The sequence below is a fragment of the Lycorma delicatula genome, chromosome 6, assembly GCF_047948215.1.
Source record: "Lycorma delicatula isolate Av1 chromosome 6, ASM4794821v1, whole genome shotgun sequence".
NCBI classification, from domain to species: domain Eukaryota; kingdom Metazoa; phylum Arthropoda; class Insecta; order Hemiptera; family Fulgoridae; genus Lycorma; species Lycorma delicatula.
The window spans coordinates 82423894-82449732 of record NC_134460.1 but is presented as its reverse complement, the minus strand read 5'-3'; the positions used below and the strand labels follow the sequence as shown (position 1 = coordinate 82449732).

The window sequence follows — 25839 nt, the reverse complement described above, 5'->3', positions numbered from 1 at the left end:
CATAGTGTTTAACAGAGATTATGAGCAGTGATTGATTTTACTGTCAGTACTTTTTGAACAGTTTTCTTAATCACATTTCTTATGTTGCTTTTCCCCTAACAATATCGAATATGAGTTTTCATTAAAAAAGGAATCTTTTTAAGTATCACAGCCACTAGTGGATTAAATTTAAATACTAGTAAAAGTGCTGCTGGATCTATACTTTTCTTTTTTACTTTGTTTTCATATAATTTTTTATTTGTTTATTTCTGATTGATAGATTACAGCTAATTCTGGTTAATAAATTTGTTGATGGGTATCCATTTTCCAAAGTATTTTTCTATTTATCTTACATTAATTAAAAAAGATTTCTCATTTAGTTAACCAGCAGTATGACATTTTTTGGTCATAATGGCTCATCCAGCTGTTCCAGCCGCCAAATAAAAACTTTCTAGGAAAGAAACTATAAAGTATAAGCTCCATAAAGAATGAATGTTAAAATTGAACAAAGTCATTTTAATTACATTTGTTAGTGTACATAACTGAGAGAAAATTTTCAATTTTAATTATTATTTGAAACAATTGTAATTGTTTCCTCTTAAGAATGAAAAATATATTCTTGTATCAAATAAAGTTTTCATATCAGTAGTTTGTAAAATAAAACTGCTAATGATTCATAATGTTTAAATTAAAATATTCATAATATATTTAAATATAGATTTTGTGTTTTAATTCATTTCTTAATAATATCAGATAATTGTACATATTTCCAGGGTGTTATTGTTCTCATAATATTTAGTATATACAAAGATAGTTCTTATCATAGCACAATATACCTAATCTCTACAATAATACTTTATTTTAAAATAGTTGTAAAAATTTTGTAATTTTTAAAAGTTTGTATTTTGGATCCATGACATCCTTGTTTTAAAAATGGAAAAGTTTTTATCAAATCAACTAAAGTATGTTTTAATAAAAACAAAAGTTATAAAAACTATAATGAGTGTAACTTTATACAAGTCAAACAGAATTCATCTGTTCACGATATAAAGAACACATAAATCATTTCACCACTGAATCCATTTTCACAACCGTACCACATTGAAACAAGTTACTCATGCATAAAAATCTTTTATATAAATAGCGAAGGATGCAAACTTGACACCATTGAATTATTCAAACTGTACAGACACACAAATCACATAAATAACTACATTCTAAATGAACAAAAGCAATTCAAATTACTCTCTTTAACCACAATATAAATAACAATTTACTTTCAGAACCAATCAAATACCAGCACCATGTTCAATGATGCCTCAAAACAGTGCTTCAAATGAAGAAGCGTAACATAAAGCAAACTAGTTCTTATGTTAGTGAAGTTTCTTCTCCGTATATAAAAAATATAGTTTTTAAAAACTTTACAAGACCATTAATTTTTAATAAAACTAATTAAATTCATAATATATATTTACTTTTTTTTCAATTTAGATAATAATGCTTTAAGTTGCAGTACAGCAGTATAATAATATTTCGTACTTGTTTGTAATCATACTAAATTAGAATGCATATATTGATAACATATTTTAAAGGTTGTCAATATTACTTTAATGTATCCTTTATTTTTTCAACTTATTTTACATTACTATTCTTTTCTTAATTTCATGTTATTTCCTTTAAAATCTCCTAATCATTTACTTATACTTAAATGGTACGTGTTAACACAGATTATTCATTATATCAAGAAACAAGTACAGACTGATCATACATTATTAACCTTCATTCACGGTTCGTATTTAAATAAAATCGATAAATAGAATATTAAAAATTTTATAACTGTAAAAGTTCTTTTCCAACTCTTTAGCATTTGTACGTAATATAGATTTACATTCTTCAATCATTAACTTTTTTTAATATATTTTGTTCTTTGTATAAGAATTTTTACATAAAGAGGCATTTTATAAATATAATTTTCATTACGGAAGATCAGGTTCTTTTGCTACTAAGTCTGTTATTTTTATGTGAATGACATTCTTTGATTGCTTACGGTCTGTGTTTTCATCTTTATTTTTGAATTGTATATTAATCAATGGTCACTCAATGATACCATTTTCATATTATAATCACCCTCAACCACTTTTAACACAACAAATTGCAGTTTGTTATTTTAATAACAAGTTTTTCATCCAATTAATTATGAAAATGATAAAAAGAAATCTAATACCCCATGAATTTTTATTTAATTTTATTATTTCAATTAACTTTTTATAGTTAATTGAAGCTAAGCTTTTTATAGGTTTAAGAAACTTATTCAATGAAACTAAAAAGAAAATTTGGTTTTTTTAATAACAGTTTAATAACAGAAATGTGTAAATGAGATTTAATAAATAGAATTATAAAAATTATATCAATAAATTTATACCTACACATAAAAAACTTAATTATTTAAAAAATGATCTTTTGTAATCTGCTTTAAAGGGGATTCAAAAGTCATTAAGAGTGGATATCTTTATTAACTTCATTAAAATCATCCACAGAAGGGGGTATTTTTATTCTCAAACAAAGATTTTTATTCAAAGATCCTGCCACTCTATGTTTGATCCTGCTTTCTAATTGACTTAAGCATTAAATCTCCTGTATTATTTGTACAACCACAAACTGTCATAATTTTATGTACTTCAGCAAACACTTCCTTAAGAGTAACATTAGGTTTATTCTGTGGAGTTTTGCTTTTAGTAGAAACACATAAATTGTAAATTTTTTTATAGATGCAGACTTATGAGCTATTTAGAGTTTTTCTTAAAACTGTAAGCTATTTAGAGTTTTTCTTAAAACTGTAATGCAAAATGCACAAAACACAAACCAAACAAAAAAAGAAAGTTTTAGAAACATGAATCTTTATATATACTGATGTTATAATGGTACAATAATGAATAATTTTATGAACAAAAATGTCACTGTTTTTATTCAGCCTGAATAAAAACAGTGACATTACATTTCAGTTTTGTTGTAGCTGTTTAAATTAAATTGTAGATGCTTATTACATTAAAAAATAAATCTTGTATTCTAGAAATGTTTCTTGTACCTCTTGATTTGACTTATACGATGACATAATAATATAAGATTTTAATTGAAATAATATATTTATTAACTGCATGTGAAAGATTATTTAATGAATCACACACCATAAGAAAAGCTTACTTAATAATAGTTTGATAATATATAAAAAAATCATTAATTGATGGAATAAATGGGTTATCAGTCTTTCTTAAAATCAATTAAATGCAAGTTACCTGTAAATTATGCAAAGAGAGTTCACTTTTGTTTTAGATTTTATGAATTATCAATTTTACATAATTCATTTTTTTGTGTTAGTTGCAATCACCAGTACTGACCTGATACAAGAAAAAACTGAGAAATAAAGTGGTTTCCCATTATCTTCCCATCATCTTCATTTAGCTAAATATTCTGTTTCATGAAAGCAAGTCTCTTTTTTTCAGTTTAGCCTCTAGAACCTCCATAAGATGGTTCGATGACGAGTTTAATCACCAAACCAGCTTGGTGGGTACATAATAATTGTTTCTACTAGTGACTATAGCAACTATTTTATTTTTTTGTGAAACAGTGCATTATATAATGTCTCATTTCAGTAGGTGAAATTATTACTAGTGCTTAAAAAAATAATAACATTATTAATTTTGAAATTATTTTTTTTTTAATAACAAGTCAAGTTTCATTTAAAGCAATTTATTATTTTCACAGGGTTATATATATATAAATATTTCACTACTTACTATTTTATTTAAATATTTTGTCAATTATCCGTTCTGTTTTCCTCATTAACATTTTTGTATTATTACTCATTTCCTTTTTGTATTATTGTAACATTCTTATGGTTTCTTAATAAAATCATATTTTTATGAGTTGAACATTCATTACCTGTGCTTAAGTTGTGAATTTCATTTGTTGCACTTAAAATATTTGTCTATATTTTTATTTACAATTTGACTTTCTTTCATTGTAATCTTTTCTGAATGAATATTTTTGGGTTGAATCATTAACTTTTTTCTTAATACTCATTCCTTGTTTCAGTTTATATATATCATTTATTGTTGTGCACTGTTAAATTGTATTGTAATGTAAATGAACATTTTTAATTGAATCATCATCTTTAAATTACTCATTCCTGGTTTTAAGTTTTCTTTTTTATTTATTGTTGTTCTCATAGTTGTATTCATTGTTTCTATATTTTTTTAATCTTTTGACTTTGTTTAATCATGTTTTCTGAATAAATATAATTTAAATCATTTTCGCCATCTACTTTAGTGTTGTTCATTCCTTGTTTTAAGTCAATAAATTTGCTTTTATTTTCTATACCATATTTTTTAAGTGATTTGATTTGTATTTTTTATTTCTGTCACAACTGTTTGCAATGTTCTGTGTATCTTACACAGTTAAATAAATAACTTTTCAATTAAGTCTTTAATAACTGTTTGCTTGTTTTCACACAAATGTTCAAATGTATTTTCAAACTGGACATATTAATAACTTTAGAAGTTTTTAACCAATTTGAATGAAGAATACCAGCACATGAAAAATGTAACATACCACCACAGTTTGTAATGTAACTTCTGTACCATGCTTTGAAACTTTTTTGTCAAATACTGTGCAGCTATAGTTGCCCATTCCTAAAATCAATTGGAAATAATTGATTTTTTTCATCCCAGACTGATTTCAAATCTCATTAGCATAAATAAAATTTGTAGCATTCCCCCATTTACTGAAATAACACCTTATTGCAGCAGGTGTTATTAACCTTTTCTTCCTAGAAAAGGTTCTACCTTTTCTAGAACCTTTTCAAAGTTCTAGAAAAGGTACTAGAACCTTACTAGAATAGGTTCTAGTAAGGTCCTTACTAGAGGAGTACTCCTCTTTTCTCTAGTAAAGTTCTCTAGAGAACTTTTGTTCTCTAGTAACAAGAACACAATACTGAGCTGGTTATGTAAGAAATATGGTTACAACCTCACAACTTCTATTATACCATTTCTAATTACAGTTTAACAGATGGTATTATCAAATCTAAGAACTAAGACATTGTTATTAATTTAGTTCTTATGATCAAAGTCCCACAGTAATATCACTGTTGATTCATGTCAATTACCTAGACTGTTTAAGATTTGAACCTTGACCCTGCCGTGTGTGAAAATAGCTCATCCAAAACAATACTAATCACCTGTCAACTTGTAACTACTTGCAAACAAACAGTCAAAACAAACACTCCTAGACCCAGTTCCCAGCACAGTTTCAGCATTTTTTCATCACTCAGTATTCATTTATGCCTCATTACCTGTACAGAAACAAAAATTTATATTGGAATCACATAATAAAAAACCTGATTGGTTTTTAAATAAAAAAAATCAAAATTACTTTTTTTTTTCTTGTACAAAAGACCTCCCATTATGTGTTTTTTGAACCGTAAAAATCTATCCAAAATTAACAATATCAAATCAAGTATTGTGAACCTTACTGTCAGATGTTAAAATAACTATATATTTATAAAACAGATTGTTTTAATTATATATGATAACTTAAAACCATTATGGAATATATATGTCTGAGTCAAATCTCATAACATAATATAATTAATTAAATTGTTTCTAACTGTTGATTTCGTTTCTATTTTTTAATCATTCAAAACCCTTTCAAGTGTAGGGACAGTTCAGACAACAGAATAATTTTAAATAACTGACAGATATAGGTTATGTAACCTGTATATATATTTTAGCCTCTGGTATCACTGTTGTTAGGTTTTGTTTCAGAGGAAGAGATGAAATAATTTTGTAGCGTGTGAAAATGTCATGTCTAACTTGGATTTGAACCCAGGACCTCCAGATGAAAGGTCGAGATGCTACTACTATGTCATGGAGGCTGGCTATATAACCTATTAAGTTGTACTAAGAAAAAATGTTATGTTTTAAAATGAATAACAATGTTAACTTAAGCAAAAAAGGATTGATTAACAAGTTTAATTGTAATATAATTTTTTTTTTCTCCCTTTATGTATGTGTTAATATCGTACAATTCTTATAATATAATAATAATCATTATTATTATTCCAGTTTTATTTACAGTTTCAAATAATCAAGTTCAGATTAACAAGATATAGCTGCATTACCTTTTTATGCTTTTTTACTCCTTGATATGCCAGTGTGACATAGAATTATCTTCAAAAACACATTAATGCACTCATATAAGTAGTAAAATCACAAATTTTAACTAACTTCACCTAATACTGATTTTCTCATGTCCCCAATAAATGCACATGTGATCTTAAAAATGAATCATTTATAAATACTTTATTTAAACCAACTTTTAAAATATTAAATACAACAAATTATATTATTTACCTATGAGTGAAATCTTGATTTCATAGTTGAATTAAGTTTTTTAGATGGTACACATTAATCAGCTGCCAATTATGTCACATGTATATATAATAAAATATTATCATTATTAATTAATTTTTTTTAAATGTATAAATAATTTTTTATTTTCAAATATACATATGTTTATGATGCACATTATTAAATATTTCTCGAACTTCTACACTTTAAAATTTTAATAATAATAATAAAAATGTTTATTCTTATTCATTTTTTTTTATCATTATGTATGCCCATGGTGGCTTACAAGACTTCTTTTAATAAATATTTCATAACATCTTATATTCTTATTATTTAAAACTGGCATTATATATTTGTAATTAAGTGTTTTTATTGAGTGTTAACTCATAACTACCCAATTATTTGAAAAGAGCAAAAAAATGTTGCATTTGAATTTTTTAGCATTTCATAATTGGCTGAAATGATAAATAAATAAACCAAATACTAGAGTAGGCTGTGCAGTTTTTCATCTTAATATTTAATGTTATTTATATAAAATGGTTATGTTTACTGCACATATGAATTTATATCTATCAAGAATAGAACTTCGAACTACTAAATAATGTATTTATATGCAATTTTTGAGAACTCAAAAATGTTTACAGCTAGTTTAAAAAGTGACATACAGAGCATTATATGCAACAGTCTTGTACTAAAAAAACAGATAATTTTGACCTAAGAACATTTACAATGTTTTTTTGTTTTTAGTGTTTCACTGTTAAACAGTTATATAAGAGACGCTGAAAATTGCTTTGAAATGTGACTATTAGAAAAATAATCTCTTTTATTAATTTTGGTAAAGGTTGTCATAGCCCAAAGTTTTTTAAATCAAATTGTTTGTTTTTAATGCCATTTTTAATGATTTATCACTGATTCCACCCAAAAATTGTTGAGTTGGCCCGATGCTAGTTGACCTCTTGAATGAATGGGGTGTGTTAGTCTTATACTGAAGAATAGATTGTTTCAGGATAGAAGGATTGCTACTTTTAATTTTTCAGTTTTTAATTGTTGAACAATTATTTAATGGTTCAAATACTTTTCGTCCAAATTTTCTTGAAATAAATGTTTTTTTTTTAATTAAGTTTCTTAATGATGATAATAATAATAACTTTGTACTGTGTACTGCAGTCTCTCTTTTTTTCTGTTTAGTCTCTGGAATTATTTTAAGAGGATGATATGTATTAATGTAAATGAAGTGTAGTCTTGCACAGTCTCAGGTCAACCATCCTTGAGATGTGTGGTTAATTGAAATCAAAAAAAAAGAGAACACTGGTATACATGATTTAGTATTCAAATCCATATAAAAATAACTGTCTACTAGGAGTTGAACCTTAGAACTCTCTTCTTTGAAATCAGCTGTTTTGCGATGACGAGTTTAACCACTAGACTAAACTGGTGGGTTGTGTACTGCAATCTGGTTGTAGCAATATTGTTGCTAAGAAAGGTCTTTTTTATTCTCTTCAGTCAATTTAACTGGTTTGATGCAGCTCTCCAAGATTGCGCATCTAGTGCCAGCCGTGTTTCATTTCGGTATACCCCCTGCAACCTACATCTCTAACAGTTTGTTTTACACATTCCAAACATTTCCTTCCTGCACAATTTTTCCCATCTAAATGTCCCTCCAGGGATATTTAGATTTCTTAAGATGTGGCCTACAAGTCTGTATCTTCTTTTAGCTATATTTTTCCAAATGCCTCTTTTTTTCATCAATTTGTCATTTTATCTACCCATTTGATTTTTAACATTCTTCTACAGCACATCTCAAAAATTTCTAATTTTTTCTTCTCAGGTTCTCTGATCATCAGAGATTAACTTACATATAAAGCTATGCTCCAAACATATACTTTCAAAAATGCTTTCCTGATGTTTAAATTAATTTTTGATATAAGCAAATTATATTTCTGACTGAAAGCTCATTTCACCTGTGCTATTCGGCATTTTATATCACTCCTGCTTCATCCATCTTCAGTAATTCTAGTTCCCAAATAACAAAATTCTCCTACCTCCATAATCTTTTCTCGTCCTACTCTTATACTCGGTGGTCCGTCTATTTTATTTCTACTAGATTTCAATACTTTTGTTTTGTTCTTGTTTATTTTTCATGTGGTAGTTCTTGCATAGGACTTCATCCATGCCATTCATTGTTTCTCCTAGATTTTTTTTATTCTCTGCTAGAATTACTATATCATCAGCAAATCGTAGGAGCTTTATCTTTTCACCTTGCAATGTTACTCAAGATCTAAACTGTTCTTTAACATCAGTAACGAGGATAGGGAACATCCTTGTCTGACCCCCTTTTTTATTACTACTGCTTTCTTATGCTCTTCGATTATTACTGTTGCAGTTTGGTTCCTGTGAATGTTAGCAATTGTTCTTTTTCTATACTTGAACCCTAAATGTTTTAAAATGAATATTTTATTCCAATCTATGTTATCAAATGCTTATTTTAAGTCTATAAATGCCATATATGTTGTTTTTTTTCTTTAATCTTACTTCTGAACGCTAAAATGCTTTCCTTGTCCCTATACTTTTTCTGAAACCAGGTTGGTCTTCTCCTAACATTTCTTCCACTCTCCTCTGAATTCTTCTGTACAGAATTCTAGTTAAAATTTTCTATGCACGAGTAGTTAAGCTAATTGTTCTGTATTCTTCACATTTACCTGCTCCTGCTTTCTTTGCTATCATAACTATAACACTTTTTGTAGTCTGATGGAACTTCCCTTTTTTTGTAACTGTTACACACCAGTTTGTGTAATCTACCTATTTCTTCCTTACCTGCACTCTGCAGTAATTCTGCAGGTATCCGATTTATCCCAGGAGCCTTTTTCCCATTCAGATCCTCTAATGCTCTATTAAATTCAGATCTCAGTATTGTACCTCCCTTTTCATCCTCTTCAACTTCCTCTTCTTACTCTATAACACCAGTTTCTAATTCATTTCCTCCTTATAACTCTTCAATATATTCGACACACCTATCAACCTTCTCTTTCATATTATAAGTCTGTTTACCATCTTTATTTAACACATTATTAGATTTTAACTTATGTACCACAAAATTCTCCTTAACTTTCCTGTGTGCTCATCTATTTTAGCAATGTTCATTTCTCTTTCTACTTCTGAACACTTTTCTTTAATTCAATCTTATTTCACTAATTTGCATACTGTTTATTGTATTTTTTAGTTGTCAATTGGTCCTTTTACTTTCTTCAAAGAGAACTAGTTTTCTACTAGTTCTCTTTGTTCCACCTAAGTTTGCTTCTGCTGATTTAAGAATTTCCTTTTATCATTCTCCCATTATTCTTCTGTATTTTCTACCTTATCCTTTTTACTCAGACCTCTTGAAATGTCCTCATTAAAATCTTCTTTACCTCCGCTCTTCCTCAAGCTTCTCTAAATTTCACAGATTCATCTGACAACTTTTCTTCAGGTTTTTAAACCCCAATCTACATTTCATTATCACTAAATTACGGTCGCTATCAATGTCTGCTCCTGGATATGCTTAACAGTCGATGAGTTGGTTTCTAAATCTTTGCTTAACCATGATATAATCAATCTGATACCTTGCAGTATCACCCGGCTTTTTCCATGTGTATATTCTTGTATTATGATTTTTAAACTGAGTGTTGGCAATTACTAAATCATACTTCATGCAAAATTCAATAATTCGGTCCCCTCTTTCATTCCTTTTGCCCAGCCCGTATTCACCCACAATATTTCCTTCCTTGCCTTTTGCAATACATGCATACCAATCACCAACTATTACTAAATTTTCATCACCTTTTATGTGTTCAATTGCTTAGTCAATTTCTTCATATACACCCTCTACCTCATTATGATCATGGGCACTTGTAGGCATATAGACATTAACAGTTGTTGTCGGCTTAAGTTTTGATTTTATCCTGATTACAATGATTCTATCGCCACTATGCTTTTTAAAATATTCCATTCTCTTCCCTATCTTCTTGTTCATTATGAAACTTATTCATACCTGCTCTTTATTTGACACTGAGTTAATTATTCTAAAATCACCTGACCAAAAATTGTTTTCCTCTTCCCATCGAACCTCACTAATTCCTACTACATCTACATTTAACCATTCATTTCCTTCTTTATATTTTCTAACCTATCAACCTTTTTTAGGCTTCTAACATTCCACGCTCTAACTTGTAAAATGTTATTTTTTAATTTTCTGTGACCCTTTCCTTAGCAGTCTCCACCTGGAGATTCCAATGGGGGACTAGTTTACCTCTGGAATATTTTACCAAGGAAGGTTACCTATCTTCGTTTCATCAAAATGCAGAGACAAACATTTTCTTGAAAATAAAGAACAGCTGTAGTTTTGCATTGCTTTCAGCCGTGCAGTACTCAGAAGATTGAGTGATGTTGATATAGCAGTTTAGGTCCTCCTGACCTACACCCTTAACACCTACTGAAAGAGCTACTGCCCTCTTTCAGGAATCATTCCTTAGTCTGGCTTTCAACAGATACCACTATGATATGGTTGCAGCTACTAGTCCAGCTACTCTGTAGCACTGAGCACTCAAGCCCCCCTCACCACTGGCAAGGTCTCATGGTTCATAGAGGGGGAAGAATGGTCATATAAGAGTAAAACATATTACGATGTAATTAAAATGCACGTATTTTGTCCATTTATTTAATTGGTTCTTTCTATCATTAAAAGTTATTTTGTAAGACCAAGTTTGAAATAATAGAATACATAGAGTTTTCTAATAATATTAAGGTGTTAAGATAAGGAAATTAAGATTATCATCAAACTAGTAAAATTATTGTCTTTGAAAACAAATTATGTCATTAGCATAAATCACGGAAATCAATATAATATTTTTTTCTGTTCTTATACAATGTTACTGCTTTGCTACATGTCCAGTTACATTTTAAAAACAACATACAGTTATTAATTTTAGTTTTCATGTCCAGTTTTAGATTAAACATCCTGAGACAGTACTGTTAATTAATCATCAGTCAGCTACACTGGGTTACTGGTACTTATAAACAAAGTAGGGAGTAACCCATAATGATGCAATTTGAAACAGAAAATGAGAGCACTAAACTATATTCTCAAGAATGTACATTGAACAGAGTAACAAACACCATAAGTAGAGTAAAATGGTATGACAGCATATCTTATCAAATAATGAATGGAATTTCAATTTTCAAGAATTTTGAATAAGTCCCTCTCTTAAAAAACATCCATAATGAAACGCTGATTTTTAGTGTGTATAAAAACAGTTGATCAAAAGGGGTTTCTTAGCCTACTAACTTAGTAATCTCTGAAAAAGAATTTTTCTGTTGTAAAATGGAATTTTACTCTTTCTATATGGAAGTCCACACTTCCTTTTATCTTTACCTTATTCTTTATCTTCATTGTTCCTCTCCAAATTTTTATTTGGTACCTTCTCATTTTTTTAGTTTTTCATAAATTAAAAATATAATAAATTAATTTATCCATTATTTATGTAAGATATTCAAATCATATTTTTGTTAAGTGATTGTAATAGTCTCAGTTAGCCTGATATTAATCATAAGTCACATTAGAAAATTTGCTGAAAATAATAAACATATCAAACTAGCCTTACTAAGGAAAATGGTAGTGAATATAGATTTTTTTTTTTAGTAATATAGCTTTTTTCTATAGCATTTTTCTTGGAGCTAAATGTATATAGAATACATATCAGTATGCCAAACTCACTGACATGCTTAATATCTTCATTTTGTTCATTTAAAAGACTGGTTATGTAGTAAACATTATCATTCTTAGTGAAAGGAGCTCTAGTGCCATATATACCTCAGCTGACCATAACAAAAATACATCCAAACAAAAACTGGGATAGAGGCAAAATTTAACCTCTTTCTCCAATGAAAGATTGCAATGTATTATATATAATCCTTCCTCCAAATATAGGAATAAAATTCAACAAACATGATAATAAACCTTTAATTTTGAATTGGTAACCTTGGTTTTTGGAAAACTGGTAAGTAAAATTGACCCTAAAGTAATGGAAAATTAGGAACTGACTTATCTACATCGCTGATTATGATGGCAATTATGTAATGCAGATTGTATTTCATGTATTTGAAAAGAAAACAATATTTATACAAAGGTTTACCCCCATGCCTATATATAGAAAAAATACTATGTCTAAAAAGAAAATAATTGTCTCATAAATATTGATTTTATACAATAGTTTTAGTAAAGTTAAGGACAATTTTTCTTTTAAGTAGCATCTTTCTTTGTATTTTTCAACTCATTATGTATAAACCAAATGCTCTTCTATTACTCCACAGTATTCTCATCTCAGATTTGTAGTTCTATAATAGAATTTGCTAATAATAGCTTAATTAGACACTTCACCCTCCCCCCATCACACACACACACACACACACACACACACACACACACACATATATAAATTTTTGGGTAAAACATCCTAGCAGTAGATAGAGTAATATTAAAATTATTATTGCTTTCATGTGTTTTCATCATGATTGCTGTTTTATCAGGTAAGTATATTAAAAATCAGTTTAACTAACTTGTGCAAAGGAAAACATCAGTCTTTATTTGGTTATTTTAATTTTTTTAAATGACCAGTAGTTGAGTGTTGTTTCTTCGCTACATTTTAAATTAATTGATTTAAATCCTTTTGTTAATGTACTCATCTGATAATGCAGCAATCGCTACAGAAGCACTATTAAGCAGAAGAAAAATAATTAAAGTAACCAGAAACATGAGTTCTTGTATCTTGTAAGAAATGAATATTCAGTAATGATTATGGTGTCTCCCTTCACAAATGTAGAAATGAAAATAAAATACGAAACAACTTTAAAGCCCTATCAAATCCAAATGTAAATCAGCCCTGCATATAGGTTGACCTCCCTATTTTTATGGGAGAAAATGTAGGAAAAAACTTCAACCTATATTCAATAAATACATTATATAGATAAGTAAGACATACATATAAACTAATTATATATATAAACTAATAAACACCATATACCACATACAAAAAGACGTATAATAAAAAAAAACTTTTTCCAATTTTTTTTGTAGTTTTTTGAATGAAATTTATTTACATTGTTTGATAATATAATTAATGAGTATTTTCTTACACATTGTCATAATAAGTTAGTTGATAGAACTGTTTTTATCATTCCTAAGATAATTTATGTTTTCTGGAAAACAGCTTATCTTTTTATAGAGAATTTCTACACATAACATACTTTTAGAAATACTTAAAAACATTTATGATTGTGGCCTATTTAAGTTGAAAGTATTTTATCAAACTTTAAATTCTATAAATAAAACCTAAATATTAACCTAAAAAACTGAATGCTTTTTTATGATGTTCATCCTTTCAAATTATATTATTTTGTAAAATTTTGTTTATTTTAAAATTTTTTTTATGAACAGAAAATTTTATATGTAAAATTAAAATAAAACACTGACCCAATTCATTTAGCTTTACCGAGTATGTTTGTAAATCGTATAATATTTTATTGCTTCTATCATTAAAAATATTTTCAAACATCTAAAATCATTTTTTTTATAATTAATATCTTGGTTTGCCTTTCTTTTTTTCAGATGCATCATCCTATTCAAATGAAACCAGCAGACAGTGAAAATAGAAATGGTAAGTTTTATCATATCTTCTAAAATTTAATATTACAGCAATTCTGTTAAAATAATAAGTAAACAAAATTATTTCCACTATGTATGTTATGCCTCATTTTGTGAAAAAAATTTTTTTTTATGAGCTCAAAAATAATGCACTAGAACTATGTAGATTTTTGCACGTAACAAATATTGTGATAAAGCTTACCTAATCACTATGAAATTTTTTTACACTGCTACGTTTAATCAATGTTTCCATCCTACTTGAAGATGACTTGAACTTGCCAAGAAGTTAATGTTTTTTAGTTAACACCATTTTGAATTTCTGTATGATTCGACACAAATAATGATCTAAAAGGATTTTAAAAAACCAACATTTTTGTCATAGAATGGAATCTCAACCACTAAACATTTTCTAATAGAGAATTTTATGGATTATAAAGTCATTCTAAATTATAGGAGTATAAAAGTGTTGAGCTCAACAGCTCATATTTTTTTATTTGTTGTAACATTTAGGTTATAAGAAATAGACTGACTTAAATAGACTGATAAATTATGTTTTTCATTCCATTAAATATGTAATTCATTATAGCACAATTATTTGAGACATTAATCGTAATTATTGCTTATAACACAATATATTGCATTGAATTTGGTAGGATTACAAAGCCTAATTTTGCCCAATAAGCTTTTCAGCTCCAGGTTGGATTTTTTATATAGCTACCGGATTAAAACTGGTCCTGACAAGTCTATAGACAAAGCCAGCCCTATCAAATCATATGAATATGAAGGACTCAGCAGCTCAAAGAAGTCCTCATTTCTTCAATACACAAGGACTGGTACCTAGAAAAAACCCACAGGAAGGATGAGGTGTTAGATTAAAGATAAAAGAAAATTGATAAAAGGACAATCTATACAAATAGGGACCATGAAATAAGACAGACAATCCCACACAAAAGACTTTGTTCGTATACTGGATATCCATCTCACCCATAAACTGTCAGGAGATCAAAAACCTTTTCCAAAAGAGAAGCAGCACAATATAGATTAGCTTAAATATATTCTGCAACAAATTACTGTGTTTCCCTAAATAATGAAAAGCCTGGTGACATAAAACTAAGTTTTTAACCCATGCCCACCATTTGAATGACATGTCATGTGAAAGCACCCATCCAGTTAAATCAATCAACCAAATGTTCATCCTATCAACTAGTACTCGTTAAATCATTTTTTTGCATGTAAATTTTAATTTTGGTTTATGTATAAATCATCTTCTAGTAATGTATTCTTCTAAAAGTAAAATTAATAGGCATATATCAATGAATCATCACTTAATTCAGTCTCTAGTCCTGACTAGATTTGTCTTACTTATCAGTTATTCATTGGATTGCTGGGAAACAAACTAGGCAGCCATAAAAATATTTATGGGACATAGCACATCATTAAAAATATTTTTTAAATCTAACTAAATGAGTCAAACATAATTTTACCTTTATCAATTATTCACTTCCCTTATATTCAAAATCTTACTGATTAGTTTCCCCTTGATCATCTTCTCTCAGGAATTATTTATGGATCAAAGCCCTTTTCCAAATATTGCATCATTGCTAAAGAAAAAAAAAGATATTTTAAATATTAAGAGCCGAAGCTCATGGATAAATTTGTTTGCTTTTATTTCTGTTTCATTCCCTTACATAATAGGTACATTGTTCCTTTTCTGGAATCTCCTTGTTGTTACTCCCTCATTTTTTAAATCCTGAGCTTTGTTTTGCCCAAAAGAAATTATTCCATCAATTTCTTCTATAATAGTATTTTATTTATTTATTCTTCTTTTCAGCTTATCATAAAGAAGATGGTTCTATAAAAGTATTTTTTTATTGTCGCTTCATTCATAATTTTAATTATTTTATATCAGGCTGCCATTACCAATGGGTATGAGACTATCAAGAAACTTTTTTTTAAAGCTAAACTCCTAAGATGTCTGTCATATTTATATGATAATCACATTAAACATCACGAAGCTGTATAACACGCATTTTTTCTTCTAAATCATTATGGAAAAAAATTACTTGTACTAATTTACAGTGCAGGAAGATTTGAGGAATTGATTAGATTGTAGAAGAATTAAAGAGGCCTGGCTTACCCATTAGGAATCTCAACCACAATTTTGGGTTTCTCCGCAACCAACAGATAAGAAAAACAAGTTCTGGACAAGTCCATACGTAGAGGTATACCAGAGTTAAATAAAAAAGTTGTCTATTTTTAATTTTGTACCAACCACCCACCCTCACATATACTGAATGTGGCATAATTAATCATTCACCAAGATACAGGAAAGTGAGGAAAATATTTTTTATAATAATTGATATGTGCAATTTTTTTTTATATAACAATTACTCCATATTACAACATTTTAAAAACAACATATTTTTCATGTAAGCATAGCATGCATAATTTTCAACAATTATGCACCTCTTCCAGAAGGTAAAGCTTGAGAAACCTAGAGAATTTTTTCATGTCATTTATTGTTATAAAATTTAATCAAGGTGTAACCCAGATATATTCAGTTTCCCAATTGCTTATAAGTAAGTTTAAGTTTAAGTGATAAGTTTAAGTTTGTAAGTTTAAGATTTATGTATTTCCTTATAGTATCAATTAGAATTTCTCTAATAACTATGGAATTTATCAAGCATTTTTTTGTAGTGTAGTTATCAATATTTTTCCTATGGTTTCTTCCTTTTCTAACAGGTATCACTTAAAAACCTCTGTCATATACCATTACGTACCACCATGTACCACTTGTATTTGAAAATAGTCATAAAAATCAAACTGTTATTCTATTTAGAAGTTTGATCCAGATTTATTTTTTATTAGGAACTTCACTAAATTGATTTTGTTACTTTAAAGTAATTATCTCATAGTAATTTTTATAGCATTTTATTTATTGTAAGTGTATATATACCTTTTTCTTTCTATCTTTGATTAGTATTATACATCTGCGTATGTAAGTTTAAATATATTAGAAAAATAATAATTTATTTGATAATTATCTCTTTCCAAGTTGGGCTTTTTGTTTAGTACTGGATTAGAAACAGAAATCCCCAATTAACCCATGAGCAGAGAAGTACTCACAAAACAACATAAAAAATAAAAAGTAATAATTTCATAGTTTCCTTCATCCTTGCAACATATCAAATTGGCATCTAGCCAAAACCTATAGAACACCCTGTTAAGTAAAGGAGATTAAAAATTATAGAAAATGATAAATAGTAGGAAAATAATCATCCAACCCACACAGAAATCACAAAACAAGGCAAGAAAACCTCCCCTAAGAGTTCATTAGCTCCTTTAGTTACTAGACTCTAGTACCACCCACAGTTCCTGAGTGTTCAAAGTTTGTTTTTCTCAGGTGAAATTATTGATTAATGATTTTCCATCGACCAGCAAAAATGAAAGCTTTATCAGTATTTTCCTCCAGATACTGAAGAACCTTCCAAAATTAAGTTAAGGTTCTCCTAAAGAAAACTCTGTTCAAACCCAGAATTGTGAGATAGTGGAGTTTCAACCAAACATTTTGCTATTTGGTTTGATGATATGCGGGTTTTAACTCAATCCCCCAGTGTAGTCACACTGGGGGATTGAGTTAATGGTGCAATTACTGAAGTATCCTTGTCTGTTGCATAACATTTCTTCAGTAATGGTAGCCTATTACTGATTTACTTTAGTCCCTATACCACTCCCCAAGACCAGTGTCTTAGTTCTTCCCTAATTCTTGTAATTTCTTTTCAGTCTAGCAACAACAAAGTTGTGAAGTTAAAGTTAGTATCTGATTAATAAAAACCTGCTCAAAGATATTATACAGTTATCTAACTATGCATTCTGACTTTATGTGCAAAATGACTTAATTAAACAACCAATCAAATTGTTGAATCCAAAAACACAATAAGCTTAATATGAATTATAAATATATGATGTCTTTCAAACTGATAAATACTTTACAGAGGATTTGAAAACATTGTTTGCATATATAAAATTCGTAGTATCACGTAATATAATAAAATATTAATATATATATATATATATATATATATATATATATATTATATATATATACACACACAGATGATTATTATAATATAAATATTTTATTATAACATTATGCTCATTATAATGTTATATCTAAAATTAAATTTCCTGTCTTGAAAGTTTTCAGTTTTGATGATAAAAGTTTGTTTTAAAGTTTTAAGCTGTAGTTTTAAAGAGCTTAAGCTTAGCTCAGGTGTGTTGGCTTATCGTTAGCACCTTGTATAACGTTAAAAGATAACTTGAACCTGGAGTCAAGGGAACAACCAGAATATGCAGACTGTTAAAAACCACTCTTCTTTCTTTTAAATTTTCTTATGACTACATTTTATAACCATAAATGAAAATCATTATGCCCTTTGACATTACACCTTACTGTTTTATTCTTTCATAATAAACTTTTTAATCAAATAGAAGAACAAAGAAATATTATTTTTTCTTTATTTTTCAAAATTGAGTACAAAATAAAGTCATCTTTTTAAAAGAAAATAATCAGTTTTAAAAACTCTATGGAAATTTAAAATACTTTTCACATAGCATTTTCATTTGAAAAATCCAACCAGTGTGCTTCTGTTATTACTGTGACTCCATTCTTGATTTACTGTAGTTTTTTTACATTTTTTCTGTTAACTTTATGACACCCTTCTTTTTTATTTTTTAACAACTTAGTATGTTATTGAGTTATTCAATAACATTACTGCAAAGACATTTTATTTAGTTTTTAATTATGTTGTAATTTGTAAAATGTAAGTTATTTTAAGTAGGGCTTCTTTAATTTATTTAATTCAGTACAATATCATGAGGTAATGTCTAGAGGATGATGTTTAATATCATTACAATTTTTACAAAATTTCATTATAATTTATTTATCTACTTGTTATATAAATCAGCCTTAATTTCATTTAGATTTTCAGAAAAAGATCAGAAATTACTTCTTCTAGTCATTAAATTCATAAAATTGTTTACGTAGATATACGGCCATGTTTTAACGTGTAGAATCTTTTCCCTCTCCATATTTAATATCACTTCTAACATTAAAAAATTGTTTAAATGGTTTATGATATAGAATTTAAATACAATTGAAAATATTTCCTGTCAGTAGGTCATTTTCATCTAGCGTAAAGAACCTGCCCAACTAAACTATCTTTTCTATTACAAACTAGACATTGATCAGTTCAAATCTCAACTAAGATTGTACAGAATTTCAGCAAATCCATCAGCAGAATGGCTATAGTGGATTTATCTTCAAAGGTTACTGAATTTCTGTCATTGATAGTCCTTTTTTTAAAGAAATCTATTAATATTTTTAATTTATTGTTATATATGATTTCTTAAATTTATATTGTTTTTAAGTGAAAATTCAAGCGGCAGGAAAAAATTTTGTTCAGTTAAAATTTTGTAAAGAGCAGTGTATTTACATTAACCAATTGTTATCAATAGTCCTTTAAAGCTTTACCTTTTTAAACTTTACTCTAAAAATTAATCACAAGTTTTTTACAAACAAAAATTTAACAGGATAAAGTTTTTATGTTTGTAAAGTGATAATAAAATAGAGGTGACAATATGTGTCTTTTAAGTGCATAGAATGTTTGTGGGGGAGTAAAGTGTCAGTGAGAGGGTAGATTTGTTGGATGTATACTACAGAGAGGTAGTATAAAAGGGTGTAATATACGCTCACATGAGACAAGAGATATGTTGTTTTTTTTGTTGTTGATTTTTTTGTTTTAGACACTGTTGGTCGTTCAGCAAGGCTTGTAATGTTTCCCTACCCTGTTCCATAATTCTGCTTGGTTGAACTAGGCCAGTGTTGATTAAAAAATTGAATTAAGTCGTCTTGTTGAATCGTAAAACATTTTCCCTCTCCTAACTTTGTTTTATTTTATGAGTGGAAATACAGTTGTGGGCATAAATTTCAAAAGGTATATTTGCCACAGAAAAATACTGTTTTTGTGTATTCTCTCTGAATCTGATGGATGGTGTATTTATTAAATCATTTTTCTCTGCTAACATATTGTTTCACAGATATTGTTTTGAAATTATTGATGTTTTCAATTAATCTGATAACAGTAAAGTTGTCTTACCCAAATTTACAATAAATATTGCTTGTCTATACAGTTTTTTCTTAAGATTTTATTATTTTAATGGCATTTCTTGTCATAAATGTAGGCTGTAAATTCAGTCACTTTGGTTATTTTCTATTGGTTCTTAGTGGACATTTAAACAGCTCAATCAACGTTTAGAAATCTGTAAAATTCTTTAATTTTAAAATTGTAATCTATAGAGCTGGATATTCAGCAAGTTTGTCCCTAAGAGGGAGGAGCAGTAATGTCTTTCTTACCAATATTAGAAAGCTGCAAATTCAGTACAATATTAATTACAACATCACACAAATGCCATTCGAGTGTCAATGATGTTGTGTGAAGTATTTTTACCCTCGCTAATTCTCCAGCTCTCAGGTCAGTGCTAGTATTTCCTTATCAAAAAAATTAGTTAAGTTGCATGTCTCCCAAGTGTTCTCCCCCTTATTAGACAAAAACAAGTAAACCTAATTTCCAAACATGCAAAGAACTGTGACTGGATAAGGAAGAACATGTCACCGACTGGTATTCATTTAGCCATCTTTAAAAAGAATAACACAAATGCAACTTTCAGTTTAATGCAACTAAAAGCGTCTTAGTTCATCATTGCAGCATTTACCTAACACCGCTGTTTTAGTTACCAAAACCCCTCTAATTTATATCTTGTTCTACTTATCTTCTTAAGACTACCTAAACCTTTTTCAACACCAGTATATCAATGATAGTCTTGTAGTTTACATTAAAATACCCAACTTGCTTAAATTTCTCGAAGGTTAATAAATTTTTAAATGAACGTACAATTTTTCCCATTAAAAAAAAATTTTTAATAAAAAATATCTTCTTAACTTACAAATTTGTGTACAATGTAACATATTAATTTGAAAATTAAATATGTAAGTTTAAAATAAGTTTGTATGTAAAAGAGCATATCCTGAGTATCTGATGTGCCCAGCAAAAACTGCTGAAGATAAATTGATGAAAATTTGTATACGCATTCTTCTTATGGTGGAAGTGGACACTAAGAAAGGATTTTTAAAATTCCAAGTTTCAAGGTTTAAAATGGAGTGAGTAACAATGAAATTATTTTTGATTTCTCGGTAACAAATGAAGTTAACAACTTAATTTTTGATGTGTGAATATCAATTATATTTTTGATCTTCATGTGAATAACTAAAAACCGATTTCTGGATTTTTCCAAATTCAGCTATGAAACGAAGAAATGTAAAAAAAATATTGAATAATGATTACAGATTTTCTCCCCATTACCAACTATACTGTATGAGATGTTCACTAGATTTGGGCTGGGAAAACTCTTTCAGATAAATATCTAAAAACCATTTTCAGGTTTTTTGACGATTTTTTAAGGGCAGCTCAACCAAAAAAGCCTCTGATCAGCATTGGTGATTCATTCCTTGAGATCATTTATGTTTTGTATCACTTCGTGACACACCATCGCCGGTCATAAAAAAACTTTTTTTTTTTTTCTATGTATGGAAACCTACCATACATGTTCTTCAGCAGAAGAGGACATGCATGAAAATATATTTTCAAAACAATGGTAGTTATGTATTATGTAGAGCATATTATATAAATAAAGAGGGTTTTCACAGAAAAATTTTTATTTTTTTATGTATGGAAACTTAGGGACACTGTACAGCAAAAATTAATATCAGCAACATTTTATCTTAAGATTAAATCAGAACATAATCATGTACAAAATTACTTAGTGTAATTCTTTTTTAGAACAACATTTAAAAAAAGTTTTTTTATATCTTTTATATATATATATATATATATAAGTATAAAATCCATTTTATTTGGAAGAACCCGGGTCAAGAGAGAATAATGCGGATATCAAAGTTTTTATCAGTCTAAAACTTTCTACTGTTCACCTTTCCTGCATCTCTATGCAGGTACTACATTTACCTCATACCACCCCTTTTGCTTCACACTCAAGGGTTTTACTCACTCCGATAACTGTGGTACATTCAATTTGTTAATGTCTTTAATGGTACTATAATCGAATTATTATACTGCATCAACATTATAATGGAATGTTACAACAAATTTTCCCTTGTATTATTTTGTTAGATAATAATTTTCTATAAAATAGCTTATAATTAATATTAAAATAATATAAATTAATATTAAAACACATTAAACATAAAATAATGTAGTTCTTCATTTATAAACTATATACTATTATCGCATGTTTGCGGCTTGATCAGGATATTGAGAGATTGCCAATTGGAAATGTTTACATTTCAAATCAAACTTAATTTTTTTAAATAGGAAGGTGGACATATGACATATGACTGTGATTTTAAATTTCACAAGAAAAACAGTAGTGAAATCCGTTTTTCTGTTAATGCCTTTATTATCGAGTTATAAGCATTCAAATTTGCAACGATGTAAAAATTATGTTAACAATAAAACATGGTAGAACATGCTTCATGAATAATTTTATTGCATTTTACCTTCATAACGCATACAATAACGAATTATAAATAGTGAAATTTAATATTTTTAATAATAAACAATAACTAATAATTAACAAAACAACAACAAATTAAACGGCTATACCAACTGATATCATTTTTTAAATAAAAATTAACTTCCAGTGTGTTAATATCAGCTGATATTTGTTACGTATAGTAAATGAAACAATTCAGCTGGAAATACTTACTTGAACGGTGTATTACAAATTTAGTTGAGTAAATCAGCTATTAATTACAACAATGCAGTTGCATTACGTTGAAACAATGCAACTTATTAACACTCATTTCACCTTTTTACTTCATTCGTAGAATCGTAGTGAAGCCATAGAACTTCCTGCCAAATCCCCAGACCTGTCTCCTCTGGATTACGTTTTTGGGTGTACCACGGACATAATGTTTACAAAACAAAACCTCCAGACATTGACTAATAGAAAAGAAAAATAATTGATGAATCTGTTTGTTACAAGTCACGATATAAGTTATAAACAGATATTACTTGAGGTTAACACACCCGAGATGTAGGGGGGAAACATTTTTAACATTTATTGTAGAATGGTATACTTTCAAAATTTATTTCATTAACAATATACGATCAAATTTTTTTTTTAATTTTTAAATAAATATTGTAATATTTTAAAAATATATATCAGTTGAGGTAGCCGTTTAATTTGGGTTGTTTTGTTAATTATTAGTTATTGTTTATTATTATCAATATTAAAGTTCATTATTGTATGCATTATGCATGTAAAATGCAATAAAATTGTTTATGCAACGCATTTTATCTTATTTTATTGTTAACACGATTTTTCCATCATTGCAAATTTGAATGCTTATAACTCGATAACGAAGGCATTAACAGAAAAAGGGGGTTCACCATTGTTTTTCTTGTGAAATTTTAAATTGTAGTCATTTGTCCTATGTCCACCTTCCTCTTTAAAGAAAATTAAGTTTGATTCAATATGGCGGGTCCAAGATGGCGGAAAAAATTAAAAATCCATCAATCATGACACAGATTTATTTTAACTATCTATCACCCCATTTCTTTCTGCCTCCAAATACCTCTCAGATATGCAGTATAAAATTGTTTCCATACTTTAACACCCGGCATATGAATATTTTTAGAAAACGTTTTCTTTAAATATATCTCCACCTCTAAAATTTTTTTTCTATTTTTTTGCCTCTAACGTTTTTAAATTTTATCATTAAAATATCAGTTTGCATTTTTCTTACTCACTTATAGGAGTACTAAAATTAAAGTACCTTTGGGCACCTATATCGTATTTCGAACTCAGAATGAGATGCAATTTTTTTCATTATTTTGAAAAAGTTAAACTTTTTTTTAAAATAGTTTTCTTTTAAATTAATTTTTTTTTTAATGATCATTTGTTTATTCGAAATTTGGGTATTTTGATACTTAAGTTAAAAGTCATAACCAATAAAAAAGATCCCTTGATAGATGTGCTCCTAAATTTTAAAAAATTCAAAATTTTTTTATATATATTTTTTTTTAATTCAACATTTATAAAAATAGTTTTGGTGAATATTATCGTTATTGAAAATCTTTTTATAATACGGCAAAATTGTATAACAACATATAATGACTTTTTAAGGCTATTTTATTTTTTTTAAATATTGTATGACTTGACCGTCGTCGCCGGGATGGATATGCATTACTCATCCAGCTTTTCTTTTTTCATTATCATGAAAAAACATGAATTTGTAGTATACAATATTGACAAGTCGAATCCAGAAATATATGTATCTTATAATAAAATAAAAGCTTATCATAAAGCATAGTTAAATGAAGTTAAACAGTATTTGGGTCTGTATGGTCAAAACCTTTTTTCTTTTAATCTAATTTAATTTACTTTTTCTATCAGTGTGACAGGTTTGAAATTCTTTCCGTTCTCGTAAAACTTTAAAAAAAATAAAAACCAATTTTTTACGGTTGAGAGGAAGCTTTTACAGAAATATATTTAACTTTTTACCAACGGAATTATTTTTAATGATATGTCTGATGATATATGAGTAAAATGTTAGAAAGTTTTGAGAAAGTTTCTTATTATAAAACTGAGTTATGACTAAACTGATCCAAACGTCTACAACCACAAAAATACTACTTTACAAGGTGAAATCTCTGTCCGCCATCTTAAATCCTACTTTTTTTTTAAATAACATAATCAATCATGCGATATGTGATTTTCATGACAAATAAAATGATTGTTTTAAAATCACTTTTTTCGTTAATTATCATGTTTTTAAGATATCAGTAACTGAAATTGGAACAATTGAGCAAAACATGAAACGAAAACGTGTTATTATAATTGTTTTATTGAGTATTATCTTCAGAATGTATTCAATAATGTTCTTGTAACATTCATTGTTAAAATAGATAAAACATTATTAATAACTACTCAACATTTTATTTTTCTATACTTAATAAACAGTTCATGTAATTATAGATAACTTTGTTACACCTGTAATCCTCTTACGTTATCTATTATATAATCCTGCAACTACATATTTTTATTCATTCCAAAAACCATACGAATCGTTTCGTTTATACAAATAGTTGTTTAATTATAAATTATTTATTTAGTAGTTACATATTTTAAAGTTTATTTTTCCCCAGCCATAAAATTTTGAATTGATATTTCTATTTTAATCATTGCAAACGACGTGAAAAATAAAATTATTTACCTTCAGAAATTTGTTCAAATATTGATTTCCAATTTTTTTTCTTTGGTAATAAACTATAATATTCATGGTAAGTTAACTGTGTATGCAGTATTGCCGTGTAGAAGTAAGACTATAAAACTTTATATATATTGCTGTATTTTAAACATATTTTGAATTTTATTGTTTGTATGTTTGGTTCTTTTCCAAAGTTAGCATCATAAAACAGTAATAATACTGCATAAACAGCACCAAGCATTACCATTGGTTAGTGAGTTTACCGAGCGAATTTTATACCTTCCGTAATGTTATCTTTGAGTCTATATTTCAAAAAATGTACGCATATACACACGTCTTTTACGTTTATTTATTGCTATTGTGTTAATGTATTATGATGTAAAATTTATTATAAATTTGTATTTATAATAAAACACTTTGTTTTAAAATACTAC

The 25839-nt window shown here is 27.8% G+C and overlaps 1 protein-coding gene across 22 annotated transcripts in view; it reads left to right on the top strand.

Annotated features, from left to right (window-relative positions):
* The window catches only part of LOC142325978 (CUGBP Elav-like family member 1), a 1952897-nt gene that overhangs the window by 1515954 nt on the left and 411104 nt on the right, over positions 1-25839 (top strand). For all 22 annotated transcript variants that reach the window (XM_075367994.1, XM_075367987.1, XM_075367984.1 and 19 more), the window contains one exon: positions 14023-14071. In XM_075367994.1, coding sequence (XP_075224109.1) covers positions 14023-14071 — 49 coding nt within the window. The remainder of the gene's footprint in view (positions 1-14022; positions 14072-25839) is intronic.